Source organism: Orbicella franksi, chromosome 8, assembly GCF_964199315.1.
Source record: "Orbicella franksi chromosome 8, jaOrbFran1.1, whole genome shotgun sequence".
Classification (NCBI taxonomy): Eukaryota; Metazoa; Cnidaria; class Anthozoa; order Scleractinia; family Merulinidae; genus Orbicella; species Orbicella franksi.
In genome coordinates, this window is record NC_138152.1 from 8,369,227 (window position 1) to 8,392,957 (window position 23,731).

The 23,731-nt window shown below is 40.1% G+C and overlaps 3 protein-coding genes across 4 annotated transcripts in view; 2 read left to right on the top strand and 1 right to left on the bottom strand.

Moving 5' to 3' along the window:
• Window positions 1-23,731, top strand: part of LOC145495493 (uncharacterized) — a 58,256-nt gene that overhangs the window by 8,257 nt on the left and 26,268 nt on the right. The window contains exon 3 of one of the 2 annotated variants that reach the window (XM_081475127.1): window positions 2,020-3,177. The exons of the other annotated variant lie outside the window; for it this stretch is intronic. Within the exon in view, the coding sequence (XP_081331253.1) occupies window positions 2,020-2,381 (362 nt within the window). The 3' untranslated portion in view covers window positions 2,382-3,177. Of the gene's footprint in view, window positions 1-2,019; window positions 3,178-23,731 lie in introns of those variants that run through there. 2 annotated transcript variants of the gene reach the window in all.
• Window positions 9,772-23,731, top strand: part of LOC145495522 (uncharacterized) — a 59,435-nt gene continuing 45,475 nt past the window's right edge. The window contains exons 1-3 of the mRNA XM_081475162.1: window positions 9,772-10,206; window positions 10,323-10,621; window positions 11,376-11,490. Coding sequence (XP_081331288.1) covers window positions 10,128-10,206; window positions 10,323-10,621; window positions 11,376-11,490 — 493 coding nt within the window. The 5' untranslated portion in view covers window positions 9,772-10,127. The remainder of the gene's footprint in view (window positions 10,207-10,322; window positions 10,622-11,375; window positions 11,491-23,731) is intronic.
• LOC145495629 (uncharacterized) lies at window positions 15,936-19,051 on the bottom strand. The gene is made up of 4 exons (XM_081475254.1): window positions 17,932-19,051; window positions 17,777-17,796; window positions 17,045-17,640; window positions 15,936-16,922 (listed from the first exon to the last, which is right to left on the bottom strand). Exons 1-4 carry the CDS (start codon window positions 18,513-18,515, stop codon window positions 15,936-15,938), a joined length of 2,187 nt encoding a protein of 728 aa, XP_081331380.1. The 5' UTR covers window positions 18,516-19,051.

Sequence of the window (23,731 nt, forward strand, 5' to 3'; positions counted from 1 at the left end):
TCTAGAGCTGATAATTTGTTAACCTCATCACACACTAGTCGTCACATTATTTGAACAATAACCTTCTATAGCTCTAACAGTCTAAATCGTTGAATTGATGCTTCACCTCAGACTGTAAATGATACCATGAATACGATTACACATCAACGGAAAATTGCGCTCAGTCCTACAATGTAGTCAAGGAAATCAAACATTTTAGCTACATAATCACGCGTACGGCTACACCATGCTAAGACAGCCTTCCTTGACTCCACGAGAAAGAAAGAACGCTGGTTTCTTCATGGCGGGGAGGGGTAATAGGTTCTTTACGCAGGGCTGGTGGCCCAGCATCTGAATTATACCAAAAAAAGCCACTACTTCTTTTATATATAAATGATAAACTCAGTAATATATACCGTCGAAAGCTAAAAGAGCATTTTCTTTTTTTAATCTGCTGTGTGGCCAACTTTCGCTGAATCCTTCATGCAATAAAACACCTGCTAATCATACAGGTTATGGTATATTCACCCGGTTATTCATTTAAATGTGCATAATGTATACTGAAACAACCTATTTGTCTCAACGTTCTACTTTTGGTTTATCACTCTTTTCCTATCGCTTCTTTCGATTCAGGGCTCATGTTGACCGTTCCATTTTAATAGAATGAAAATGTTTCTAATGCAGAGAGATCTAAGAAGGATACAGTTTGGTAAAAAAAAACAAAAAACATTACATCAACACAGTGTAACGTTTTGGTTTCGAAATAAGGGTCATCTGAAACAAATACCAGATCAGTCTGCCTCGAATTGTTGGATATGTTTTTCCCATTGCCTCTCGTTAGAAGTCAATTTGTACTTGGGGCCACTATTTTCGGAAGTTTGCTCCTTTCGGATCTTCAAGGTTATTGCTCAAATAATGCGAGGACTGGTGCAGATACGTACTGAATTAAACATTATAAGTTCTAGTGCATGCAGAATATTTCAGAGCCAGACCAACGGATCATCCGAGTCATGTCTAACAAGCAGGTAGCTCAGAGTACAAACCTTAGTGAATTCTTACAAACTGAAATGAGCGTTCTTGGAACGAGTGCTTAAAACGAAAGAAATGCCGCGAGGTTAATTAAGTCCCGAAAGTAACGACTCCGAAAAATAGCAATGAGCCTAGTTTCTCAGTTGTCAGCATATTCTAAAGGTAGCAGTCTTCCGAAAGGAAAGTCTCAAAGGTTTCAAAGTCAAAATCGCTCAATTGATGCTTAACAAAAGACTACTGATGTAAATGATATCATGAATGTAGTTTACGAACCTCAACAGAAGGTTACGTTCTCTCCTGCTGCCTACAATGTAAAATCAATCAATCAATCAATCAATCAATCTATCAATCATCATCATCATTATTATTATTATTATTATTATTGGTATTGCTATTATTATTATTATTATTATTGGTATTGCTATTATTATTATTATTATTATTATTAATTTTTATTTTTTTTATTTATTTTTTCCATGAGTAACAACCATAAGAAGCATGCGCAATTCCATATTAATGAAAAAAGTCAGTAAAGTACTCCGTGGACAGACCTTCTATTTCAGCTCTCACTCGTGGAGTACGTGAGCAATAGAAAAGAGCCGAGAATTAAACACGCGCGAACAAATCTCGCGCGCTCGCCGCGGGTGCTCAGTTTTTACGAAGAAGAAAACAAGGAATAGCTGTGGACATACTACAATTAAAACTAATATTAATAGTTGACAACCCATGAACAGGTTGTCTTGATGTGAAAGGACATTGATTCCAAACCTGCTACATGTATAAGATACATGAATGATTTATTTCAAAGTTACAGTTCTAACTCAGGATCCTGTTCCTTGTTTAAACATTCTCCTTCTATTAATGCATACGGTTTATATGGTTTGTGAGATTCGGGAGTATATTCTACCTTTGACTGATGAGAAATTAAAACTTTATACGTTTTTCAAAGTGTGGAGATTTTAATTTCAAGGTGCATCAACTGATTCAACAATCTTCAACTTTTAATTCTAGCTGTAGAATGTACAAACTACTCAAGTCTGACCAGCGATGACCGGAAAACCACATACATCGCGAAGTCTCGTCAGTGTGACAGAAACCTCAATGGCTGGTATCGTTTCCAAGGAGCTGCGGGAACTAGAATGCCTACTTCATGTCCACCTACATGGAGGTGTGGCACTGCTGGAAGCGGCTGGCTAAATGGTGTACATCCTACAGTGGCTGATGGCAGAGTAACCAGGCAAGTCTGCTTTCATTGGGATTTAAACTGTTGTTGGAAATCCACCAACATTGAAGTGAGAAACTGCGGCTCTTTCTATGTTTACCACTTCAGTGGTTCAAATGGCTGTTACCATCGCCACTGTGGCACTGACTAATTGCTTTCCTCATAAATCTCGACAACTTCCGTGTGCTTGATGAATAATCTTTTTATAAAATATTTCTTTTCATTGATATTAACAAAGGTATTAATAGCAACACACAACACATGCAAAAAGTGGCGATTTCTTGCCTTGACCTCGGTTTTAGTTGACTGTTGCTATAGATACATTTGTTAATATAAATTAAAACATATTTGCCCTTAATTACTGACAACGAAGATTAAGCTGCGAATGTTGAAACTATGGCATATATTTTGGGACGTAATGTTATTGTGTATTTTTTTTTTCTCTAATTCTTACTTTGGGTTACGTTTTCCTTTCCACTTCGTTTAAGGGGGTCTTATACTCTCAGATGTAAATTTTTCTCCAGAAAACCATTTTTTTGGAACATGAAGATTCAACATTCCTGTCCATTTGTAAATCGTATTTTGAAACGATTTTCCTCTAATTACTCCTGAATTTACGTTTAAATTAAGAAATCTGAACACTTCTAGCTATATTTCAACGTAGCAACACCCATAGCAACCATTGTTTACAGTCTAAAAGTACTCACAAAATGGATTCAATTCAGTACATTTTAATGATACTTTACACAAACGCTTTAAAGATGTGTAGTTATGAGAATTTTGCATCATGGTCCTGAACATTATTTCTTCTACCATCTTATACGCTCCTTATACTTGGTTAACATTTCTGTGACTGGTGTGTATTCGGGTGTTCAATGAAACATTTATGTAAAACCTTTAAATATACCCCTCCCCCTGCCCCTAACCTCCCCCCTCCCTAGTTCACAGGGCTAATCTTGGCTCTCGGAGACCGAAGTAAAACTTTAAAGCCTTATTTCTCAAAATAACCAAATAGACGGATCATCAATATCTCGCACACGATATCTCCACTGGGTTTTAACCGAATGTTGTCAAATTTTCAACATTAATGAAGGACACAATTATCTAGGTCTTAAACCTCCAAAATTTGCAATTTATGAAATTTTTCCTGTTGTTTAGTTAATATAGTTAATATTAGTTAATATTAATATACTTTTTCAACATTTCACGAGAAAAAACCCCTCAAAACACTGTTTTCTGAGGTTTGTCTCCTGGACAACTTGCTTATGGACAGGATGAACTTAATTCCATACTTTTCGAACCATTCATTATTACGTTATCGTGTTTATAATGAACACCACTTTTTAACACTAAGGAGCTAGTTATTCATTAACTATCGTGGCACGTGAGCTGGAAAAGTTCATTTTTGAAGTCAGAGTGCAAAGTCCTTTAACGTGATACCAAAACTGTTCCATAGAGTTGTTTTGCAAAAAAAAATTTAGGTATAAGACCACCTTAAGTCCCACGTTAATTAATTAAGAGCCAGCAACCTGGGCCTGAGAAATAGTCATATGACGCAGTAGCCTCGATGTCGATATATCGATTAAAGAAGTTCGTTTCTCGTACCGAAAGCTTACTAACGTGTAAGTGGCAGAATGTCTTCTAAATAACTGTTTTGGTGGTCAAAGGACATCATTTAAGTCCGGCGATCGGTAACTTGACATGCAGCATTCGAAGAACTGAATGTTTGCGGCAGTTGGCGATTCCAAGGGTGCTCTTAAGCGCCAACAGATCGAAACTTGGTTTGCGACTGTGTCAGGCCAAAACAGATCAGGTCTAAAAGCAGGTCACTTCATGGGCACAAAAAAGGTATTTTGGGGAGTTACATGACAAGCAGTAGGCACCGTGCCTACGAAAGTGTGAATGTTTTGACCTGCTTTTAGACTTATAAAATGTGTTGATTTGGCGGGAAGGTACATTCCGCGTCGCAACGGTATAGTTACCCATAAGGCATTGCAAGATGTATTTGACAACAATGGCTGCTGTACATGTTGTATCTAGCTGACGATAAAGGCTGTTGTTAGCCATGAACCAGAACAATTAAAGTCAAGACTATAACATATTTGAGGAAAGGCATAAGGCCTTCAATTGCGCTGGCTAAAAGATTTTGTCAGGATAGAGATTATCGACGAAAACAAAGCAAAATAGTTTCTAGACGAACTCGCTGGCGAGGTAGATTTGGACGCAGCGAAATCCTTAACTTCGAGATTCCGTAGGATTTTCAGAGTTGAAAATAGCCGAAGAAGGGTTTTCTGCCGATGACGAAGACATGGAAAAGACGAAAAAAACCGAACAAATTTTACGCCAAGGTAGACGAGTTGATAATCACAATTAACGCCACTGGACTATGGTAATTCTGGGACTTCAGAATGTGGACTGGACTTGGAAATCCAGATCATCACTTGTACAGACTTATTTGGTTAACCTTTTCGATCTTTAAATGCGAGTTTTTAAGGTTCATTAGGCCTAGCCAGTGACCACAAATAAGTTCAAGAGTTCAATTTCTTGTTCTGAATCATCTGTCTGGGAGATAATTTTCCACAAATGTAGAGGAACTCTCACAATTGGTGGTTGAGGCCCCTCCAAAACCCCCAGCAGAGAACGTGAATGTTTTCAAAAGTCCATTTTATCAAGAAAAGAACTACTGCGCTAGATAATTTGGAAAGAATAACTTATAATTCAACACATCAGGTGCATAAAAGTGATTTCTAGGGTCATATGACACTTTTTGTGGTCATTACGTCAAAAAACCCATTTTTGTGAATAAGCTAGTTTGCAAAAGAGCTTTAACGCCAATTTGATGTTGATATGTTGCTTGCGCAACACTGTTGTTGATAACATGACGCAAATTTCCCTAATCCATTTTTAATAGATTTTATGACTACATTAATATTGTCGCGTGACCTATTTCCTCTCATTGGACGGATTTTAAGCAAAATGCGCAGAATTCAAAACACGTTGCAAAAAGATTGTCAAATCACAAATTTGAACATTTATAGCTTTACTCATTATCACTTGTTTTTTTCGCTCAAACTGGGCACAAACTTTTTAGTTAATAACTAGTCACGTGACCTACCAATAGAGCAAAAACTTTATTGATGTTGCTCAGCAATGTGAAAGAATTAAGGCTACAACTTTTTAGGTTGAGTGATAAAATATTTAACACTTTATTAGTGAAATGAACATTTGTCGCCATGTTCTGGCACTCAGCGTATCTTGCTCAATTTTCTTGCTAATGTGTTCATAAAAAAATTGTACTGAATTCTTCTCTAACTGAAGAAACAAGCATTTGGCTACCTTAAGTTACGTAGCTAACTTCTAGCGGCTTTTTCGTACCTAAAACATACATTTTTGATAGCTGATTAGTAAAATAAACCCTCAGTGCAACCTTTTCCCATTAAACGAACTTATAGTTCCTTCCCTCAACTGATGCACTAGACCTAACCCTAACCCAAACCCTAACCCTAAATGTAACCCTAACCCTAACTAGACCTAGCCCTAGCTCCACCCCGAACCCTAACCATAAACCTTAGGGTTAGGCATAGGTCTAACCGTAATGCAAAGCTTAGTGTTAGGCTTAGCTAATAATAACCCTAGATTTACCCTCGCCTTCAAGAAAAGATATCTTGAGAAGGATTTATTCCATTGAGCTAAAATTTTCAGGATTTGTTGTTCTGAGTACGTTCTGTGGGATAAGCATAGAACTTTTCCATCCAGTGCACTCTGTCGAGGTTATGTATTGAAACGTATACTAGATTTTCTGTGTCAGATTTAACTGGTCATCATTTTACATGTTTTTAACTTTTCAAAAATCTCTATGCTTATCCCAGCAAGCTCTTTGTCTTCTTTTGTAAAATGTAAAAATTATTTCTTTTGATCAGTTCTTGTGGGATTTATCCTTTCTCAAGTAAGCCCTGGCATTCCCCACAGGTGGCAGATTTAATCAGCCGGTGTCAGGTTACAATACAGTTATAGGGTACACAAATATTTTTTTTCATAATCTTTGGTCTTTGAGCTTTTTAAAAATGTATACTTTGCCATGGTTTGGAGTTAACTCTTAGCCACGAGAAAATGTTTGAAACATGGTGTGTTTTTAGGTTAAGTCCCACCTTACTACCTTAAATTGATCAGTTGGGCGTCTAACATCTGGTTTGACCGCAAAAACTCGGATCACTTGTTAACTGTCGCCCTTTGTTGTAAGGAGGAGAATTCAGATATCTTTCGATTCCGTGCCTGAATCCGAGCAAGGTGGATTTGCTGTAGGGCTCCCCTTTTTGTGTTCTTACCTCGGCGTAAAATCGCCTCAGGTTGTGGTCCAGCTGACCGATCGTCATGTTTTAAAGCGGTGTTTTTATAGCTTTCTCTGAGCACAGGCTGAAATTGAATACGTGATTGGCTCAACAAATATTGATCCTCACTTCTTTAAATTCTTTATTTGGTAAAATAAAATACAGAAAACTGAGGATTCAAGGAAAATGTTAGAATTGCAAGCTTAAACTTATATTTGTGCACTATGCGGTCGCTCCTTAAAGCGGCGCTCAGAGTTCTTTGATCGAGCACGACTGAAAAAAAATATCAGAGGCTACCATTATTTTGTTAAAACTTGCCTTTTTACTTACTGCTCAATAAAACTATTAACTTAACTGTTTTTGGAACAGAAAGATTAAATTGGTAAGACTTTAAAAAAAAAGAAATTTGTCAAAACTTTCATGTTTCGGGACAAATTTTCTCGTCGAAAGCATTTAAATGGGTTTCGATGCCACAAAGTTTTACAATGAAAGCTTGTACGGATTTTATTGTCGCCAAATTGCTGAAAAATTCTCTCTAAAATTGCTGCTATGCATTACTTACCTCGAAATGTTGTCACAGACCAGTTTGTAGATTTTTTCGCGTTCTCTGAGTGTCTTTGCTCAATTAGGTGACTCAGTTCCTTCTCGCTTAAATTAGCGAATCCCTTAGTCTTAGCTGGAGGCTCGTCAAAAAACTGGAGGTCAAAATATGATAGTTCTCACGAAATACCTTCTTCATCTCCGGAAGAATTAATAGTTTTTTTATTTTTATTTTTTCCCATATTTGAGGAGAAAACAAAAATAGAAATGATGTTTCAAAAAGTGGCAACATCGATGATAAAAGTTACCGAGAAACAATGCAAAACTAACTGACGTCAGCGTGCAACCCACGGGGAAATGGATCGCGCGTATTAGCCAATCAGAACGCGCGCTTTGCTAAGGCTATGTTATAAGTAAACTTAGTAAGAAGGCAAGACTAGCGTTTTTTGCGAGCTAGAGACATGCCGGCTTTCGCAATCTCATGACGGAGACTTGTTTTAAATCCGAGCGTGAGACGCTCGAACTCCTAGAAGTAGACGTCATTTATAAAACCAAACAAAATAATGTGGTCATCGAGACTACGAGACAGCTTTCTAAAACAAAAAGAAAATCGACCTTGCCTGACGCATATAACCGCTTCAAAACAAGACTGTAAGACCCGTCAAGCTCGACGATAATTTTGCGAGACGTATGATTTTTGAAGAACCATTCGCCAACCCTCCATTAATTTTCTGGGCGTTATGCCTTACGAAAGGGCAAGAAAACAAATTAAACGGCACTTAGTTTTTTTGAACGGCCAGGATTGTATGATCAACAAACTTTGGAGTAGAATGTCCAGAGCGTGAGCGTGACCAGGCCAGGGGGTTTTAGAAAGGCCAACCGACTTAGAAAATTTCGCCCAGGAGGTCTATGCTTGTCAAGAAAACCTAAAAGTAATAAAATTGATTTTGTCTTCTCATCTAACTATAAAAACAATTACCGTCTCATTTTCATTAATCCTTCTCAGATTCAGGTGTGATCAGAATCAAATGTGGCTCCTTAAAGATATAGTTCTTGACTCCATGTCCCAGTTGTTCAATGCAAAGGGTGGTTAACACGCACTATCTGCCGGATAAATCACTGTCCAGTGGAAAGTCATTGTGGTAATCAGGTAATTTGTATAAGCTGACTTCTTCTAAATGCTTTAATCGGAAGTAGTCAGCTATTACAAATTACAAATTACTCGTCGATCGGGTGAGCGTTGTAATTGTTGATTTTCACTTCGCTGAGATGACTGGAGATCGCTATTTAGCGAACGAGCGTTACTACATTCCATTTAAATGCTGTTTGCGCATTTTACAAATGAAAATAAAGCTTCTTGTCATAAACAGAGACAGCTCAAGTGGTGTTTTCTGTCGTTTTACTTCTAACGTATAATTTCTGCCTTCGTAACAAATATAATGTCTTTTATTGAAGCATTCGCTAGTTTGAGAATTTTTTATTTTGCTACGGGGTTAAGCTTACTGTTTTGTACAATTTAGTACAGTTTTAACACTTTCGTTGTTTTTTTCGTTGTTAACAATGGCCTCCAGGTAACCATGTTCACTGCAGACAAATATCTCGTTTCCATGACGTTTGTCTGAGTCACAGGGTATTAACGTTTAATTTGGATCAAATTTGTCAAAATTTCGGACCAAAAATTTCAAATTTAGCTTACCATGCATGTGTTCTCTGATAAAACACGCTGTTTCAGACAATCGGAGCCTGCGTTATATGGAAACTTAATTACAATTTAGCTTTAAGTGCCACTATCGAATTGTGAGAAGGACATCGAGCTCCAACTTTTGGCAAAGTGTATAAAAAATATCTGTAGGGCAAGTGGCCTCACAGCCACCTTTAATTTTCGACAATTTGAAATTTAGCGGAGGCTCGCGTGTGGAATATTTAGCCACCATAGCAACGATACAACCTGTTAAAAGCATCCTTTATTTAGCTTAAGGTGCTACTGAATCAGACGCAGCTCTTTGGATTATCGAATTGTGAAAAGTATTATCGAATTGTAAAAAGTATTATCGAGCTACAACTTTTGGCAAAATATATATACATATAAAAAAAAACTTACGTAGGGGAAGTGGGGTCAAAAGAACTGCTAAGTTTCGAAAATTTGATATTTCGTAGAAGGTCACGTACGGTTTGCCTACAAAGAAAAAGGGGAGAAGTACCACAAGTGGTTTCATAGCCACCTTAAATTTTCGAAAATTTAGCATTTAGCAGAAGGTCCCGTGCGCTCTCGCCTACGCCGAAGGAAGGTGACAAGAGGCCGGGAGTGATATGTGAGGGCGGCTGCATTCCAGGTTAAGAGACAACCATCGATTTACCTCTTAATGGCGTCAAAACAACAAATGTTATCATGAAACAGTTACTGAAGGACATAGATAGACCTGGGCCAAGACGATTTAGCGCCAGCAACTTGGCGTTCGTTTAATTAATGCTGTGACTTCGATTTGCTACAGTGCTATATAGCCACCAGTTAAGGTTATGATGTATGCTTTTCCAAGATAACATCACAAGTTAATTGCATGGTTTTGAGATGGGAATTGTTGACATTTAAAAATTGAAATTCAATTCTATCTCATGGGAAATTCGAGATCTTGTCACGTTCCCTCACTTTCCAGATTTTAAATACATTTCCCCATTTGTTTTTACCAGTTTTTTTGAGATAAAAGGAAGAGTCTAAGGTCCTAGAAACTCCAGATAGATAGATTACATACCGAGAAAAATATTTTAAAAAGTAACTTAATTTTTTTTACATTGTGAACAAATATATTATGCAAAGCATGTCCTCTCTTACTGCTCTTTGGCTGCCAGCATATAATTGGCTATAAATAAAAAATTACTGGTAATCATGAAACAAACAATCTGCAATACCTATCAAACAATTAGCCACTAAGATTGCTGTCCACTGCCACAAAATGGGATATAAATAAAACGTTCTCGAAACTTGTCGTTCTTAGTTTTCAGTCATCCCGTCAAGTTATCGGCAACAGAAAATGGAACTTCGAATTTATGAACTAGGCAACTATCTGCTTGTATTGGTGATACTTGTCTCTTCTTCAAATTGTTCTAAGGGTAAGTTTTCCTCTTTTTGTAACTTTAATACATCACTTTAGTCAAAGTCGGTTTTTTTTTTTCCTTCGAGATTTCATAACTATACTTTCTAATTCTTTTTATCTCTACAATTCAAGTCATTGATGTTGGTGGTAAAACTCTCAGCCGAGGCACAGATAGAGGAATGGCTTACGCCAAATTTAAAGCTCACAAATTCTCCTTCCTCAACATCACCAATATTGGTTCAGATTATGTTCTCAAAGGCAGCGAGTGTGGGCTTGCATGCGTCAACATGCCGTCATGTTTCTCCTTTAACCTGGCTTCATTCTACGATATCATGAACGGAAAAATCTTTTGTGAACTGCTCCCATCCGACATTTACAACAATTCCAAAAAGTTCGTCGCAAGCCAGTTTTATCATCATTATAGTATCACGGTAAGTGAAAACTCAACGTTAAAAAATTGAACATATCTCTCTGTTTCTTTTTCTCATCTTTCACCGTTTTAAAGTTCCGCCTTTTCGTTCAAATTGCTGAAACAACATAGCCCAATCAGTAGAGCAACAAAAAAAAAAAATTAAATTAAATTGTCACTTTCAAAAACATTTAGCAGTTTCCTAATATATGAAGCTTTAAATTAATTTTAACTTTGAGGTTACTTTCAAAGCATCAGGGAGACTCCATGCTTAATTGCGTAGCCAAAGGTCATAATGGGACAGGTGGTAACTTTGTTCATATCCTACTGTTTGTTTCGTCATTTCTAGAAAGCTGCTATCTGTCATTTCTGAAAGCGTGAAGGGGTGAATATTGCTGGGTTTAAATCACCACAACAGTTCAGTCTTTCGGAAGGATTTTACACTGCGTTTTTGACGGATTTCTTTTTTAATCGAAAGAGCTGATATTGCTGTAGCTCAAAACTAAAACTCTTCGATTGTAGCACCTAAAAGAAATAATAGGGATATTAAAGAGAGGTAAATTTCTCACCGAGCTGGAATTGTCTGTTTCATTAGAAAATTATCCGCGTAAAATTTTAAACTTGTTCAAATGAGACTCTGAAAACTGCTTGATTGCTACTGACCAACCATTCAAATACTAAATATCAGGGAAAGTAATAAACTTTTAGAACAGCGCCGACAGAGCGACTTGTTATAACTGCTCGATGCGAAAACATCATTTTCGTTCCCTTTGCAGTCTCCATGCCTCAGTTGGCCTTGTCAGAACAATGGAAAGTGTGCTGCACATTACGAGAAGAACAGTTATGTGTGTGTATGTGCTAAGGGATTCACAGGGAAATATTGTGAAACAGGTAACGTTCTAGCTTTTTGTAACGAACCGCAGTAACAGGACTGGGTAGAAGGGAAAAAAAAATAGGCAAAGCGGAGCTTGTTTAACATTTTTACTCTCAATTACAAACACTTCTTAAGTCATCGAACCTGTGAGTGTAATTCGGAAGCTCAATGAACATCCCGAGATGCACAAAGCTAAAAGCCCTCTCTCATTAACTTCAATTGGAACCTACCTATGTGATACAGGATATCCGGCAGGTGTTCTCGCGAGCACCTGCGCGAGAGCGTTGTTAGACTCGAATAAATTGAAAGTCGTTCTTCATTCAGTTTACCAACACCTCCAGTCGAACAACATGCTTGGATACCACAGCGACTCTTGGAAAAGTTTCAAGTGTGTGCGAAATACAGAATGTACCAGTTAAGTTGATTGCCTCCTTAAGAAGATGTTATTCACACGCAAGCTGGCTCAAACCAAACCTGAACGAGCGAACAGATCCAATTCCCGCTATAGTGTTTGTTTAGCCACCTGTTCAGTCATTATGTTGGATATTGCAACATGGAGGATCCAACATGGGACTGTAAATAAGACGCTACAAAACCAACGAAACAAATGGCAATAGTTACTACGAGAAAGTTCAGAAGAACATGTTCGTCAGCAACCAGTCAATGAAACTTCAGGATCCTTGAGGCATTGGACATCACTTTTTTAAATTGTTATAATAACTTTCTCCTTTTTCTTGTTATTTTCATTTCGAATCAGATATCGATGAGTGCCTTAGCAACCCATGTCTGAACGGTGGAACCTGCACCGACCGAGTGAATGGGTTCACCTGCACCTGTGTACCAGGATTCAAGGGGACCCAGTGTTAGTGTTTATGAAATGATGTGATTATTTCGGAACAGTCGTCATCTTGTACCGTTTTCAGTTTCATTTTTAGTTTGGAAAATCCAAGTTGTAGGTATGGGTGCGAGTTTCCCTCCATCCTTCCTTCCTTCCTTCCTTCCTTCCTTCCTTCTTTCCTTCCTTCCTTCCTCCACATTTCCCAAAATTTTTACAGGGTTTATTTTACTGCCTTCGAGAACATCAAAGTGCTCTAGATTTTGAAGCTTGGTTCTATTTTACCTAAACGTTTAATAGATGCTTTTTTAGCTTTAAAGCTGAACTTGTTGGTTTATTTTTCACAAATTTTAAGTTTTTTCGGCTGTTCCGATATTTGTAAAGGAACGTTCCTCTGGGATCGAGTGTTCCTCATTTTTGTGTTCCTATTAACCTTAAGAGGACCAGCTTTTTACAGAGTAGGAACATAGCGTTCACTGTAAGGTAAGACAAGAACATTTTGTTCCGAGTTGTCAACTGCAAGTGGAACAAATTGTTCTCAAATGAGTGATTTAGGACTGTTTTGTTCCGAGTTCCTTTTTGTACATGGAACACATTGTTCCTAACTTGATAAATTGGGTCTGTTTTGTTCCGAGTTCCTATTTGTGCATGGAACACATTGTTCCTAACTTGATAAATTAGGACTGTTTTGTTCCGAGTTCCTATTTGTGCATGGAACACATTGTTCCTAACTTGATAAATTAGGACTGTTTTGTTCCGAGTTCCTATTTGTGCATGAAACACATTGTTCCTAACTTGATAAATTGGGTCTGTTTTGTTCCGAGTTCCTATTTGTGCATGAAACACATTGTTCCTAACTTGATAAATTGGGTCTGTATTGTTCCGAGTTCCTATTTGTGCATGGAACACATTGTTCCTAACTTGATAAATTGGGTCTGTTTTGTTCCGAGTTCCTATTTGTGCATGGAACACATTGTTCCTAACTTGATAAATTAGGACTGTTTTGTTCCGAGTTCCTATTTGTGCATGGAACACATTGTTCCTAACTTGATAAATTAGGACTGTTTTGTTCCGAGTTCCTATTTGTGCATGAAACACATTGTTCCTAACTTGATAAATTGGGTCTGTTTTGTTCCGAGTTCCTATTTGTGCATGAAACACATTGTTCCTAACTTGATAAATTGGGTCTGTATTGTTCCGAGTTCCTATTTGTGCATGGAACACATTGTTCCTAACTTGATAAATTGGGTCTGTTTTGTTCCGAGTTCCTATTTGTGCATGGAACACATTGTTCCTAACTTGATAAATTAGGACTGTTTTGTTCCGAGTTCCTATTTGTGCATGAAACACATTGTTCCTAACTTGATAAATTGGGTCTGTTTTGTTCCGAGTTCCTATTTGTGCATGGAACACATTGTTCCTAACTTGATAAATTAGGACTGTTTTGTTCCGAGTTCCTATTTGTGCATGGAACACATTGTTCCTAACTTGATAAATTAGGACTGTTTTGTTCCGAGTTCCTATTTGTGCATGAAACACATTGTTCCTAACTTGATAAATTGGGTCTGTTTTGTTCCGAGTTCCTATTTGTGCATGGAACACATTGTTCCTAACTTGATAAATTGGGTCTGTATTGTTCCGAGTTCCTATTTGTGCATGGAACACATTGTTCCTAACTTGATAAATTGGGTCTGTTTTGTTCCGAGTTCCTATTTGTGCGTGGAACACATTGTTCCGAAATTAATAAAGAAAGACTGTGTTATTCCGATTTTGCTATCTGTGAATGGAATATATTGTTCCGAAATTGGTCATTAGGAACAAGTTTTGGACTTTATTGTTCCGATTTATCGATCCGTTAACTATGTATTGTGTCACTGAATAGGCGTGTACAGACCTGCCTGGGCAAGTTTGGGTTGTATCTCACTGTCATGAATTTTACACAATAGTAATGAGTGTGGGCAAGCAAGGGCATGTTTTGGCAAGTTGAAACGTCCTTTTGTTTCGGCTAAGATTTAAAGGCGATTGTGCTAGCCACATGTTGTTTAAAGGGAAAAAATGAGCAAGAAGTGCAAAGTCAATTGGTCAGATGTCCAAGGAGCATCACCCAAACCAAAGCGGCTTCACTTGGAAAAGGATGAAGCAGACAGCTTTTACAATTGCCCGATACAAGAGTGTGAACATGATGGATTTCAAAGTCAGAGAGGCTGTAGAAAACACGTTAGCACTAAACACAGTTGGTTCTTTTATTTTGACGAAAGGCCCGATTCTAAAAAAGTAACAAAGTCGCTGACGATTGGAAGAAATGAAGATGAGACAAGCGAGACCACAAAGCACAACGTGAAGTTACTTTCTTCATTTCCATTATCATGTAACATTGGCGAAGTATTCACGAAATGGTTGACAGGAAGTGCTGGCGGTTGTAAGAAAGATCGTGCCGCTCAACAGATAGTGACAAGGTGCTTCAAGTTTCTTAGATTTTGCTGTGAAGATGAAGAGGAGTTAACGTTTGAAGTGGTCGACTTTAGTTTGTGTTCTCCAAATCTGTTGTTTAAATTTATCGACTACTTACAAGATGAATGTAAGCTCGGTCATGGTGGGCGTTTGGGCTACATAGATGCTATTTCTGAATTGATCGACTTCAAAAAACTTCATGGCGCATCAGAAGCAGTTCTAAGAAAGTTCTCTACGACAGAGTTGTACCTCAAGAGAGCCCGAAAAACAGTTGCAAAGATGATGAGATTGCAGTGGACACAAGATTTAGACATCGAGACTCTGGAAGCAAGTGGGCACTGGGCAACAATGGAGGAGTTATTGGAGGTGGTGAAATTTCATCTGCCGCGTTACGAAAATACCGTGAAAATGTGCAAAACCAGTCCAGCCCAAGTGAACCCCTCAGACCTAACATTTGCCACAAAATTTGTAGCCATGTATCTGTTCATCAAGGTGAAGGGATCGCGGCCCATGACGTACCAATATTTGACGGTGGACATGATTGCCACAGCTAAGGAAAACGGTAGATTTATCGATCAGAAAACGTTCAAGACGGCTGGAAAATATGGCTTCGATTCTTTGATTCTGACCGACGCAAACATGCACGTTCTTAACGGCTACATCTCGAACGTTAGACCGTTGCTTAAGCCCCAGTGTGATTTCGTTCTCGTCACCAGAAATGGAGGTCAGCATGGCAAACTGGGCGAAACTATGAGCAAACTGGTTTTTGATGCAATTGGAAGAGAACAGGTCTCGTATGAAATTCACGCAAGAACGGTCTACCAGCTCGTTGCTAAGGCAGAGCCTCTTGCGTTCTGCCAGGGCAGCCGGTAGTTTCAGCGTTCCATGACGCTCGTGATAACAGCGCAGTTTTTCGCAATTGATTTCCAGGAGACTTTGCATCACTCTTCGTTCTTCTTCGTCTCTTGGATCTTCCATTCTTTCGCTTTGCTCAGCCATTTCCTTCTCCATAGCTAAAAGCCACGGCTTCCCAAATGCTGTTCTGATCCTTTCCTGTTCCTGATCTTCTTGAAAGGCAGCGAGGTCCCTTCGAATCGGTGTGGGCAGCGGCTCGTTATGGTCGTGCGGGAGCAACGACACGTGCTCCACCGACACTCCCCTCGTTTGTAAGAAGTGTTACCTCTTCTTATAGCACCTTTCTTCAACCCTTTTCAGCCTTTCCTTTTCAGCGAGATGACTTTCTAACATGTGGCTCAGTTGGCGGTGACGTAGAGAGCCAGGTGAGCATTGTGCCAGCCTAGCTTTCAAGGTCGTCAGGGTCTCGTCTTCATCGGAATCGCCGACATCTTCAATGGCGTCCTCTTCAGAGCTTTCTTCTCGGGATTGCGGTTCTGTCAGAAGGCCGCAACTCTGTTCTCGTCTACAATCGCCCTGGGCGGTTTCGTCGACTTCTTCGTCTATTAAAGAAACGCTCAAAATGTTGCGCAACTCCTCCTCAGGCATACCACTTTCGTGCACAGTGGGCATTGTACTGGCCTGACTGCTCGGGCTGTCTCCTACGATATTGTGCGCCCAGACAATGCAATCCATAGCATGTTTCCTCAGCCACTTGTTTGCTTCAGGTTCGACACGAGGAAGACTCTTGAAGTGGTACTTGCGCAGGCGTTTGTCCATAGCTTGATTGTGAGCTGCACCAAAATCCATTTCCACCTGGCAAGTTATGTACATGGTCGCAGTGCAATGGAAACCTTGAGCCTTTTTCCACTTCGCGTCGTGCGACGTGAAGCCCCCTTGACATATGATTTTCCAGTCATCTATGTCGAGCAGGGTGGCATATGCCTCGTCTAGGAAGATAACCTCTGTCAGGTTGTCGATCATAGCCTTGTTGAAACTCTTTTGCTTCGTGACGCGAGCAATTCGGCTTAGGGGAATGATCTGAAAAACAGGTGAGAAGAGGCTGGTCTTTCCGCTGTCAGCTGAGCCAATAGCACACAGCACAGGCTGTTTGTGTTCTTTGGGACGGAACAACGCCAGGAAATCTGCACAAAACTGCCGAATTTCATCTTCTGTTAGGCTGTTCCTTAGGATTGCCTCAAAATATCTTGGCTCCGGGTCCTTGAGTCGGTCGTAGTCCACAAACGCGCGTGGAGTTGTGAGACCCTTCTGTTGAAAAGAGCCAAAACAAAAGCACATCAGACAGTGCTACAGATCGTAAAGATTGGGTTTGAAAATTTGATTGTATCTTCTTATTTAAATGTTAAAACAGTCCAGTGTATTCTTCTCACCTGAGATTCTGAGATAATCCCTTGGACGAACGACCCAGAGGAAAAGCTCCAAAACCACCCGTCTTGTACTTCGATCAGGTCTCTGTCAATCTTAATTTGGCGTATGAAAGAGCTTTCTGGCTCGCTTAGTATGGGCAGAACACGTTGAATATGCTGGACCAGACGGTCTTTGAACGCTTCGTTTCCCATTAGGCTGTGGAGGAACGTTTTCATGGTACACAGATACTGGAACGTGAACTGCGATTTGGCCGCCAGTTTGTACACCTCGCCGCGATACACAGCATACTGCAGCTTTTTCATCACAATTTGTATATCGTTGCACAGGACTGTTACTGGACAGGATAGGGGTTTGTGCGGCGGATCTGGTAGTGCTGTCTGCGATGTACTTTGCAGGTTGTTATCAAATCCAAAGGTGTCTAACACGAGACCAGCTCGGCGTAATTCCGAAACGGATGCTGCCATCATCGTTTGAAAACTCTCAAGAACGACACGAAGGCGAACGACATTTTCCGTCGGCGCTGACTCTTGGGATTCTTCGTGGAAGTCACCATGAAGCTCCTCTTGCAGAGCCCTGCCAATCAAAACAAAAGGTTTTGCTTACGTAAGGCAATGCAATATCTCCCTGGTATTACTTTGTGAAAGTGAACTGCTGAAATCAAACTCGCGATGTTTTGAAAATGAGAAGATAAAAATTGATCAATTATCGATAATCGAATAACAGTCTCTTTTCACCGGGCAATGAAGCATGATTACTTTGATTTTTCAATGATGAATAGCATTTTTTACCTTTCTGACTATTTATGTTTGTTTATTATATATTGACTTTCATTAGCGTGCAATTTAACAGAAATTCAAAGAATATAAATTGGTCAAATTAATCTACTCACCCGAGGCAATGCTGGTACGATGACTCCACTAGTTGCATTAAGCAGAGGTTTTTGTGGTCCTTAAACACTTGACACAGCTGATTCAGGTTATGACAGCAGTTTTTCTTTCGTGACGCCCTTGATGCATAATATTCCAAACCGCAACTTGCGACAGCTCTTTGGATTCTAAGTGCATTAATGACCGAGCCATTGTTTGTTTGGCAAGCCACCCAGTAAGATATGGCTGGGAATGTTTGCTTTCCCGGCGATGAAAGCTGGGACGCATTGACGGGCGATTCGTCATTCGATTCGTCACTCTCTCTGGTCTCCTGCAATTGTGGCCTTTTTCGCTTCTTGCTGTCCAATGTTGACGTACTTATCGCCGAAAAAAAGAAGCAAATTTCCGCCAATTTTGACAAGGTTAAATCGCATTCGTCGCGTTTCTCGCATATCCAGTTCCATGCTCTTTCTATTTCGGCGTCGCTAACCCGCCAAACGCACTTAAAAGCAACAACCGAACACAGCTTTTCAACCCTCGCAACTATCTCGCACTCCGCCTTATCTCTTATTGCCTTGCTATTTAACTGAGAGCAAGGTTTGCTCATCTTGCCACATGAACATGAGCATGAACTGAGCCGTTTGAAGTTCTGACTACCCTTAAATACTGTTCCGTCACAAACATGAACAAATTTTCATTCTCAAACCCGCCGGAGAGAATAGCAGAGCAAATCACAGGTGAAAGATTGAGAACTCCATTTGATCACCACCAATAGCTTTGCAATATTCTTTTTCTCTAAATTCTTTCGTTGAGCTCAAAAACAAATAATGGCTTTCACCTAAACACTCCACAATACAAATCTCCAAAACAAGTTAATGCTTTAATACATTTGATGAAGAAAAGATTACATAAGCGTTATGTAACCTATCAATAACTTTGATATTTCTGACAAATTTCTTGTGGTTAGTTCCTTTTGAAAATAATAACGGAAAAAAGCTGATAAAGTTAAACAAATGTATTCATGCGTATGTGATGTGATGAACAATAATAAGTTGATGAGGTGAATCTTACTCTGTTGTTGGCGTGTATACTGGGTATGGCGTATACTACGGATATGGCCAGAGTTGATTAACAAATTTACTCAAACCCGTTATATACGCTTAAACCGGTATATACGCCAACAACAGAGAAAGATCATTGCAACAACTCATTAGCATGCAGTAGGCACATTTCACTCTGTACGTGGCGTGTTTACCGGGTTTAGCGTATAAAGCGTATATGAGATGAATTAATTAACATCAACAACTACTACTACTACTACTACTACTACTAATAATAATAATAATAAATAAAATTAATTATTATTATTATTATTAGTAGTAGTAGTAGTAGTAGTATTAGTAGTAGTAGTAGTAGTAGTAGTAGTAGTAGTAGTAGTAGTAGTAGTAGTAGTTGATGTTAATTAATTCATCTCATATACGCTTTATACGCTAAACCCGGTAAACACGCCATGTACAGAGTGAAATGTGCCTACTGCATGCTACTGAGTTGTTGCAATGATCTTTCTCTGTTGTTGGCGTATATACCGGTTTAAGCGTATATAGCGGGTTTGAGTAAATTTGTTAATCAACTCTGGCCATATCCGTAGTATACGCCATACCCAGTATACACGCCAACAACAGAGTAAGATTCACTTCATCAACTTACCTTTCATTTTTACTGTAAGTATTTTGATACTTACAGATCAAAACGTGATAGGGAACAGAAATTTTGGGAAACGATCCTTCCTTACTTCCTTACTTCCTTTCTTCCTTCCTTCCTTCCTTTCTTCTTGCCTTGTTTCCTTCCCTCCTTCCCTCCGTCCCCCCATTCCCCTTTCCCCTCTACCCCCTTCCCCCTTCCCCCCTTCCCCCTTTTCACCCTTCCCCCCTTTTCGCCTTCTCTCCTTCTCTCCTTCCCTCCTTGCCTCCTTCCCTCCTTCCCTCCTTCCCTCCTTCCCTCCTTCCCTCCTTGCCTCCTTGCCTCCTTCCCTCCTTCCCTCCTTCCCTCCTTCCCTCCTTCCCTCCTTCCCTCCTTCCCTCCTTCCCTCCTCCCCTTCTTCCCTCCTTCCCTCCTTCCCTCCTTCCCTCCTTCCCTCCTTCCCTCCTTCCCTCCTTCCCTCCTTCCCTCCTTCCCTCCTTCCCTCCTTCCCTCCTTCCCTGCTTCCCTGCTTCCCTCCTTCCCTCCTTCCCTCCTTCCCTCCTCCCCTTCTTCCCTCCTTCCCTCCTTGCCTCCTTGCCTCCTTGCCTCCTTGCCTCCTTGCCTCCTTGCCTCCTTGCCTCCTTGCCTCCTTGCCTCCTTGCCTCCTTGCCTCCTTGCCTCCTTGCCTCCTTGCCTCCTTGCCTCCTTGCCTCCTTGCCTCCTTGCCTCCTTCCCTTTTTTCCTCCTTCCGTCCTTCCCTCCTTCCGTGCGTCCCTCCTTCCCTCCTTCCTTTCTTCCCTCCTTCCTTTACTTAACTCTCCACACATTTATGAATTAGTCCTTGTGTCTAGTGTTTTTGGACAGGGCGGGGAAGGGATTTTTAAGTTATGACACTAAAAAGTGAAGGGAAAGAAAGTTAGAGGACCTTGACGATGTCAAGATTATTCAGTGACCGCTGTTCTTAATGGTCAAAACCATTATTTTTAAAAGCATGGCACTCAATTCGCGAACCGAATGCCATTAATGAGCACATTTGCATTCCTGACACTTACAAGGCCTTGGGCAATTCAAGTGATGTTTCACGCGGCTCTTATAAAGCAGTCATTTACATTCGTAAGCCATTTATGCTGGAGAAGGTTTTAGCAGTTTTAACGAAAACGTTCACACAAAAAGGTTTTTGTCATTGTCAACAATTTTTAATTCTTGCTACAACCACAACTTTATTTGTATTTGGCTAGAAATTAGAAACTATATGGACAAAAATAAGTTAAAATAAAACGATTCTATAGCTGCCGAAAAAAACCATTATGGGCTAATAAAACAGGGAAGCCATCGTTAGTGATTTAAAGTGATCATTTATTTGGGTCAAATAAGAAAAGAAAATAAGAAAAAAAATATGCAAGGGCACACACACACGCAACAAACACACACAATATCAATAATAATAATATTATATGTACTATGATAGTAATAATAATACTATTTTCATGCTTGACTGCAATTACGGCATTTTTAAACGTGGAGAATTTATATTACGCTTAACAAGACCTTTTGATACAATATGAAATGACGTGTTTATTATTCGTTTTTATTGTTATTTTCATTTCGAATCAGATATCGATGAGTGCGCTAGCAACCCATGTCTGAACGGTGGAACCTGCACCGACCAAGTGAATGGCTTCACGTGCAGCTGTGTGCCGGGATTCATTGGAACACGGTGTCAAACAGGTTAGTGTCTATGAAATGATCTGATTATTTCAGAACAGTCGTCATCTTGTGTCCACTGTTTTCAGTTTCATTTTCAACTTGGAAAATCAAAGTTGTAGGTATGGATGCAAGTTTAACTCCATCCTTCCTTCCTTCCTTTCCTCCTTCTTTCCTTCCTTCCTTCCTTCCTTCCTTCCTTCCTTCCTTCCTTCCTTCCTTCTTGCCTTCCTTCCTTCCCTCCTTCCCTGCTTCCCTCCTTCCCTCTTTCCCTCCTTCCCTCCTTCCCTCCTTCCCTCCTTCCCTCCTTCCCTCCTTCCCTCCTTCCCTCCTTCCCTCCTTCCCTCCTTCCCTCCTTCCCTCCTTCCCTCCTTCCCTCCTTCCCTCCTTCCCTCCTTCCCTCCTTCCCTCCTTCCCTCCTTCCCTCCTTCCCTCCTTCCCTCCTTCCCTCCTTCCCTCCTTCCCTCCTTCCCTCCTTCCCTCCTTCCCTCCTTCCCTCCTTCCCTCCTTCCCTCCTTCCCTCCTTCCCTCCTTCCCTCCTTCCCTCCTTCCCTCCTTCCCTCCTTCCCTCCTTCCCTGCTTCCCTCCTTCCCTCCTTGCCTCCTTCCCTCCTTGCCTCCTTCCCTCCTTGCCTCCTTTCCTCCTTCCCTCCTTTCCTCCTTTCCTCCTTTCCTCCCTCCCTCCTTCCCTCCTTCCCTCCTTCCCTCCTTCCCTCCTTCCCTCCTTCCCTCCTTCCCTCCTTCCCTCCTTCCCTCCTTGCCTCCTTGCCTCCTTGCCTCCTTGCCTCCTTGCCTCCTTGCCTCCTTCCCTCCCTCCCTAAATCCTTGAATGGATGCTTTACCACAGACTGTAAATGATATCATGAATGCGATTACACATCAACGGAAAATTACGCTAGGTCCTACAATGTAGTCAAGGAAATACAACATTTAAACAACGTATTTACGGCTACAACATGCTGACACTGCAGCCTTCCTTGACTCCACGAGAAAGAAAGAACACTGGTTTCTTCATGGAGGGGAGGGGGTAATAGGTTCTTTACACAGGGCTGGTGTCCCAGCTTCTGAATTATACCAGAAAGAACTAGTACTTTTTTGTATATAAGTGACTAACTCAGTTATATGTACCGTCGAAAGTTAAAAGAACATTTTCCTTTTTGAATCTACTGTGTGGCCACCTTTCGTTGAATCCTTCATTCAACAAAACGCCGGCTAATGAAACAAGCTCCGGTATATTCACCCGGCTATTCAGTTAAATGTGCGCAATGTATGCTGGAACAACTTATTTTTCTCAGCGTTCTACTTTCGGTTTATCAGCCTTTTCCTATCGCTTCTTTCGATTAAGGGCTCATGTTGACCGTTCCATTTTAATAGAATCAAACTGTGCGTAGACATGCATAGACATCTGAGAAGGATTCAGTTTCGTCGAAAAATATTTACATTACATCAATACAGTGTAGAGCGTTAGTTTCGAAAAATGGGCAATCTAAAAAATAAATATCAGATCTGTTTGGTTCGAATTGTTACATCTGTTTTGCCTCTCAGCTCGTAAGAAGTCAATTTGTGCTTGGGGTCGGTATCTCCCTTTCCAATCTTCAAGGTTATTGCTCAAATAATGTGAGGACTAGTACAGATACTGAGCTAAACATTATAAGTTCTAGTGCATGCAGGATAATTCAGAGCCAGACTAACGGATCATTTCATGTCTAAGAAACGGGTAGCTCAGAGAACAAACCTTACTTAGTGAATTCTTATTGACTGAAATAAGTGTTATTGACACATATATTTAAAAATAAAGAAACACTGCGAGGTTAATTAAGTTCCGAAAGTAACGACTCCGAAAAAAAGCAATGACCCTAGTTTCTGAGTTGTTAGCATATTGTAAAGGTAGCAGTCTTCCGAAAGGACTAGAACCCTCTCAGTGTCAAAATCGCTAAATGTAAATGACAATGTAAATGGTATCATGAATGTAGTTTATGCACTTGAACAGCAGGTTACGCTCTCTCCTACGATGTAAAGAAGAAAAGAAAAAATAAATAAAGATCATTAAGTTACCTATACCCGGCTACACTCTGTTAACAAACTAGGAACCTGTTTATTGGTGGGAAGGAGGGGGTAATAGGCTTCTCTCGCTGGGCTGGTAGACCAGCTTCTGGATTATATCAGAAACTACTACTATTATTTTTTCCATGAGTAATAACTATAAGAAACAATTCCATATTAATGAAAAAGTCAGTGAAGTACTCCGTACACAGACGTTCTTTTTCAGCTCTAACTCATGGAAGCCGTAAGCAAAAGAAAAGAGGTGGGAATTGAACAAGAGGGAACCAATCTCGAGCGCTTGCCACGCGCGCTCAGTTTTTACGAAGAAAAAAACAAGGAGTGGCTGTGGACAGACTACAACTACAACTAATACTAATAATTGAAAACCCGTGAACAG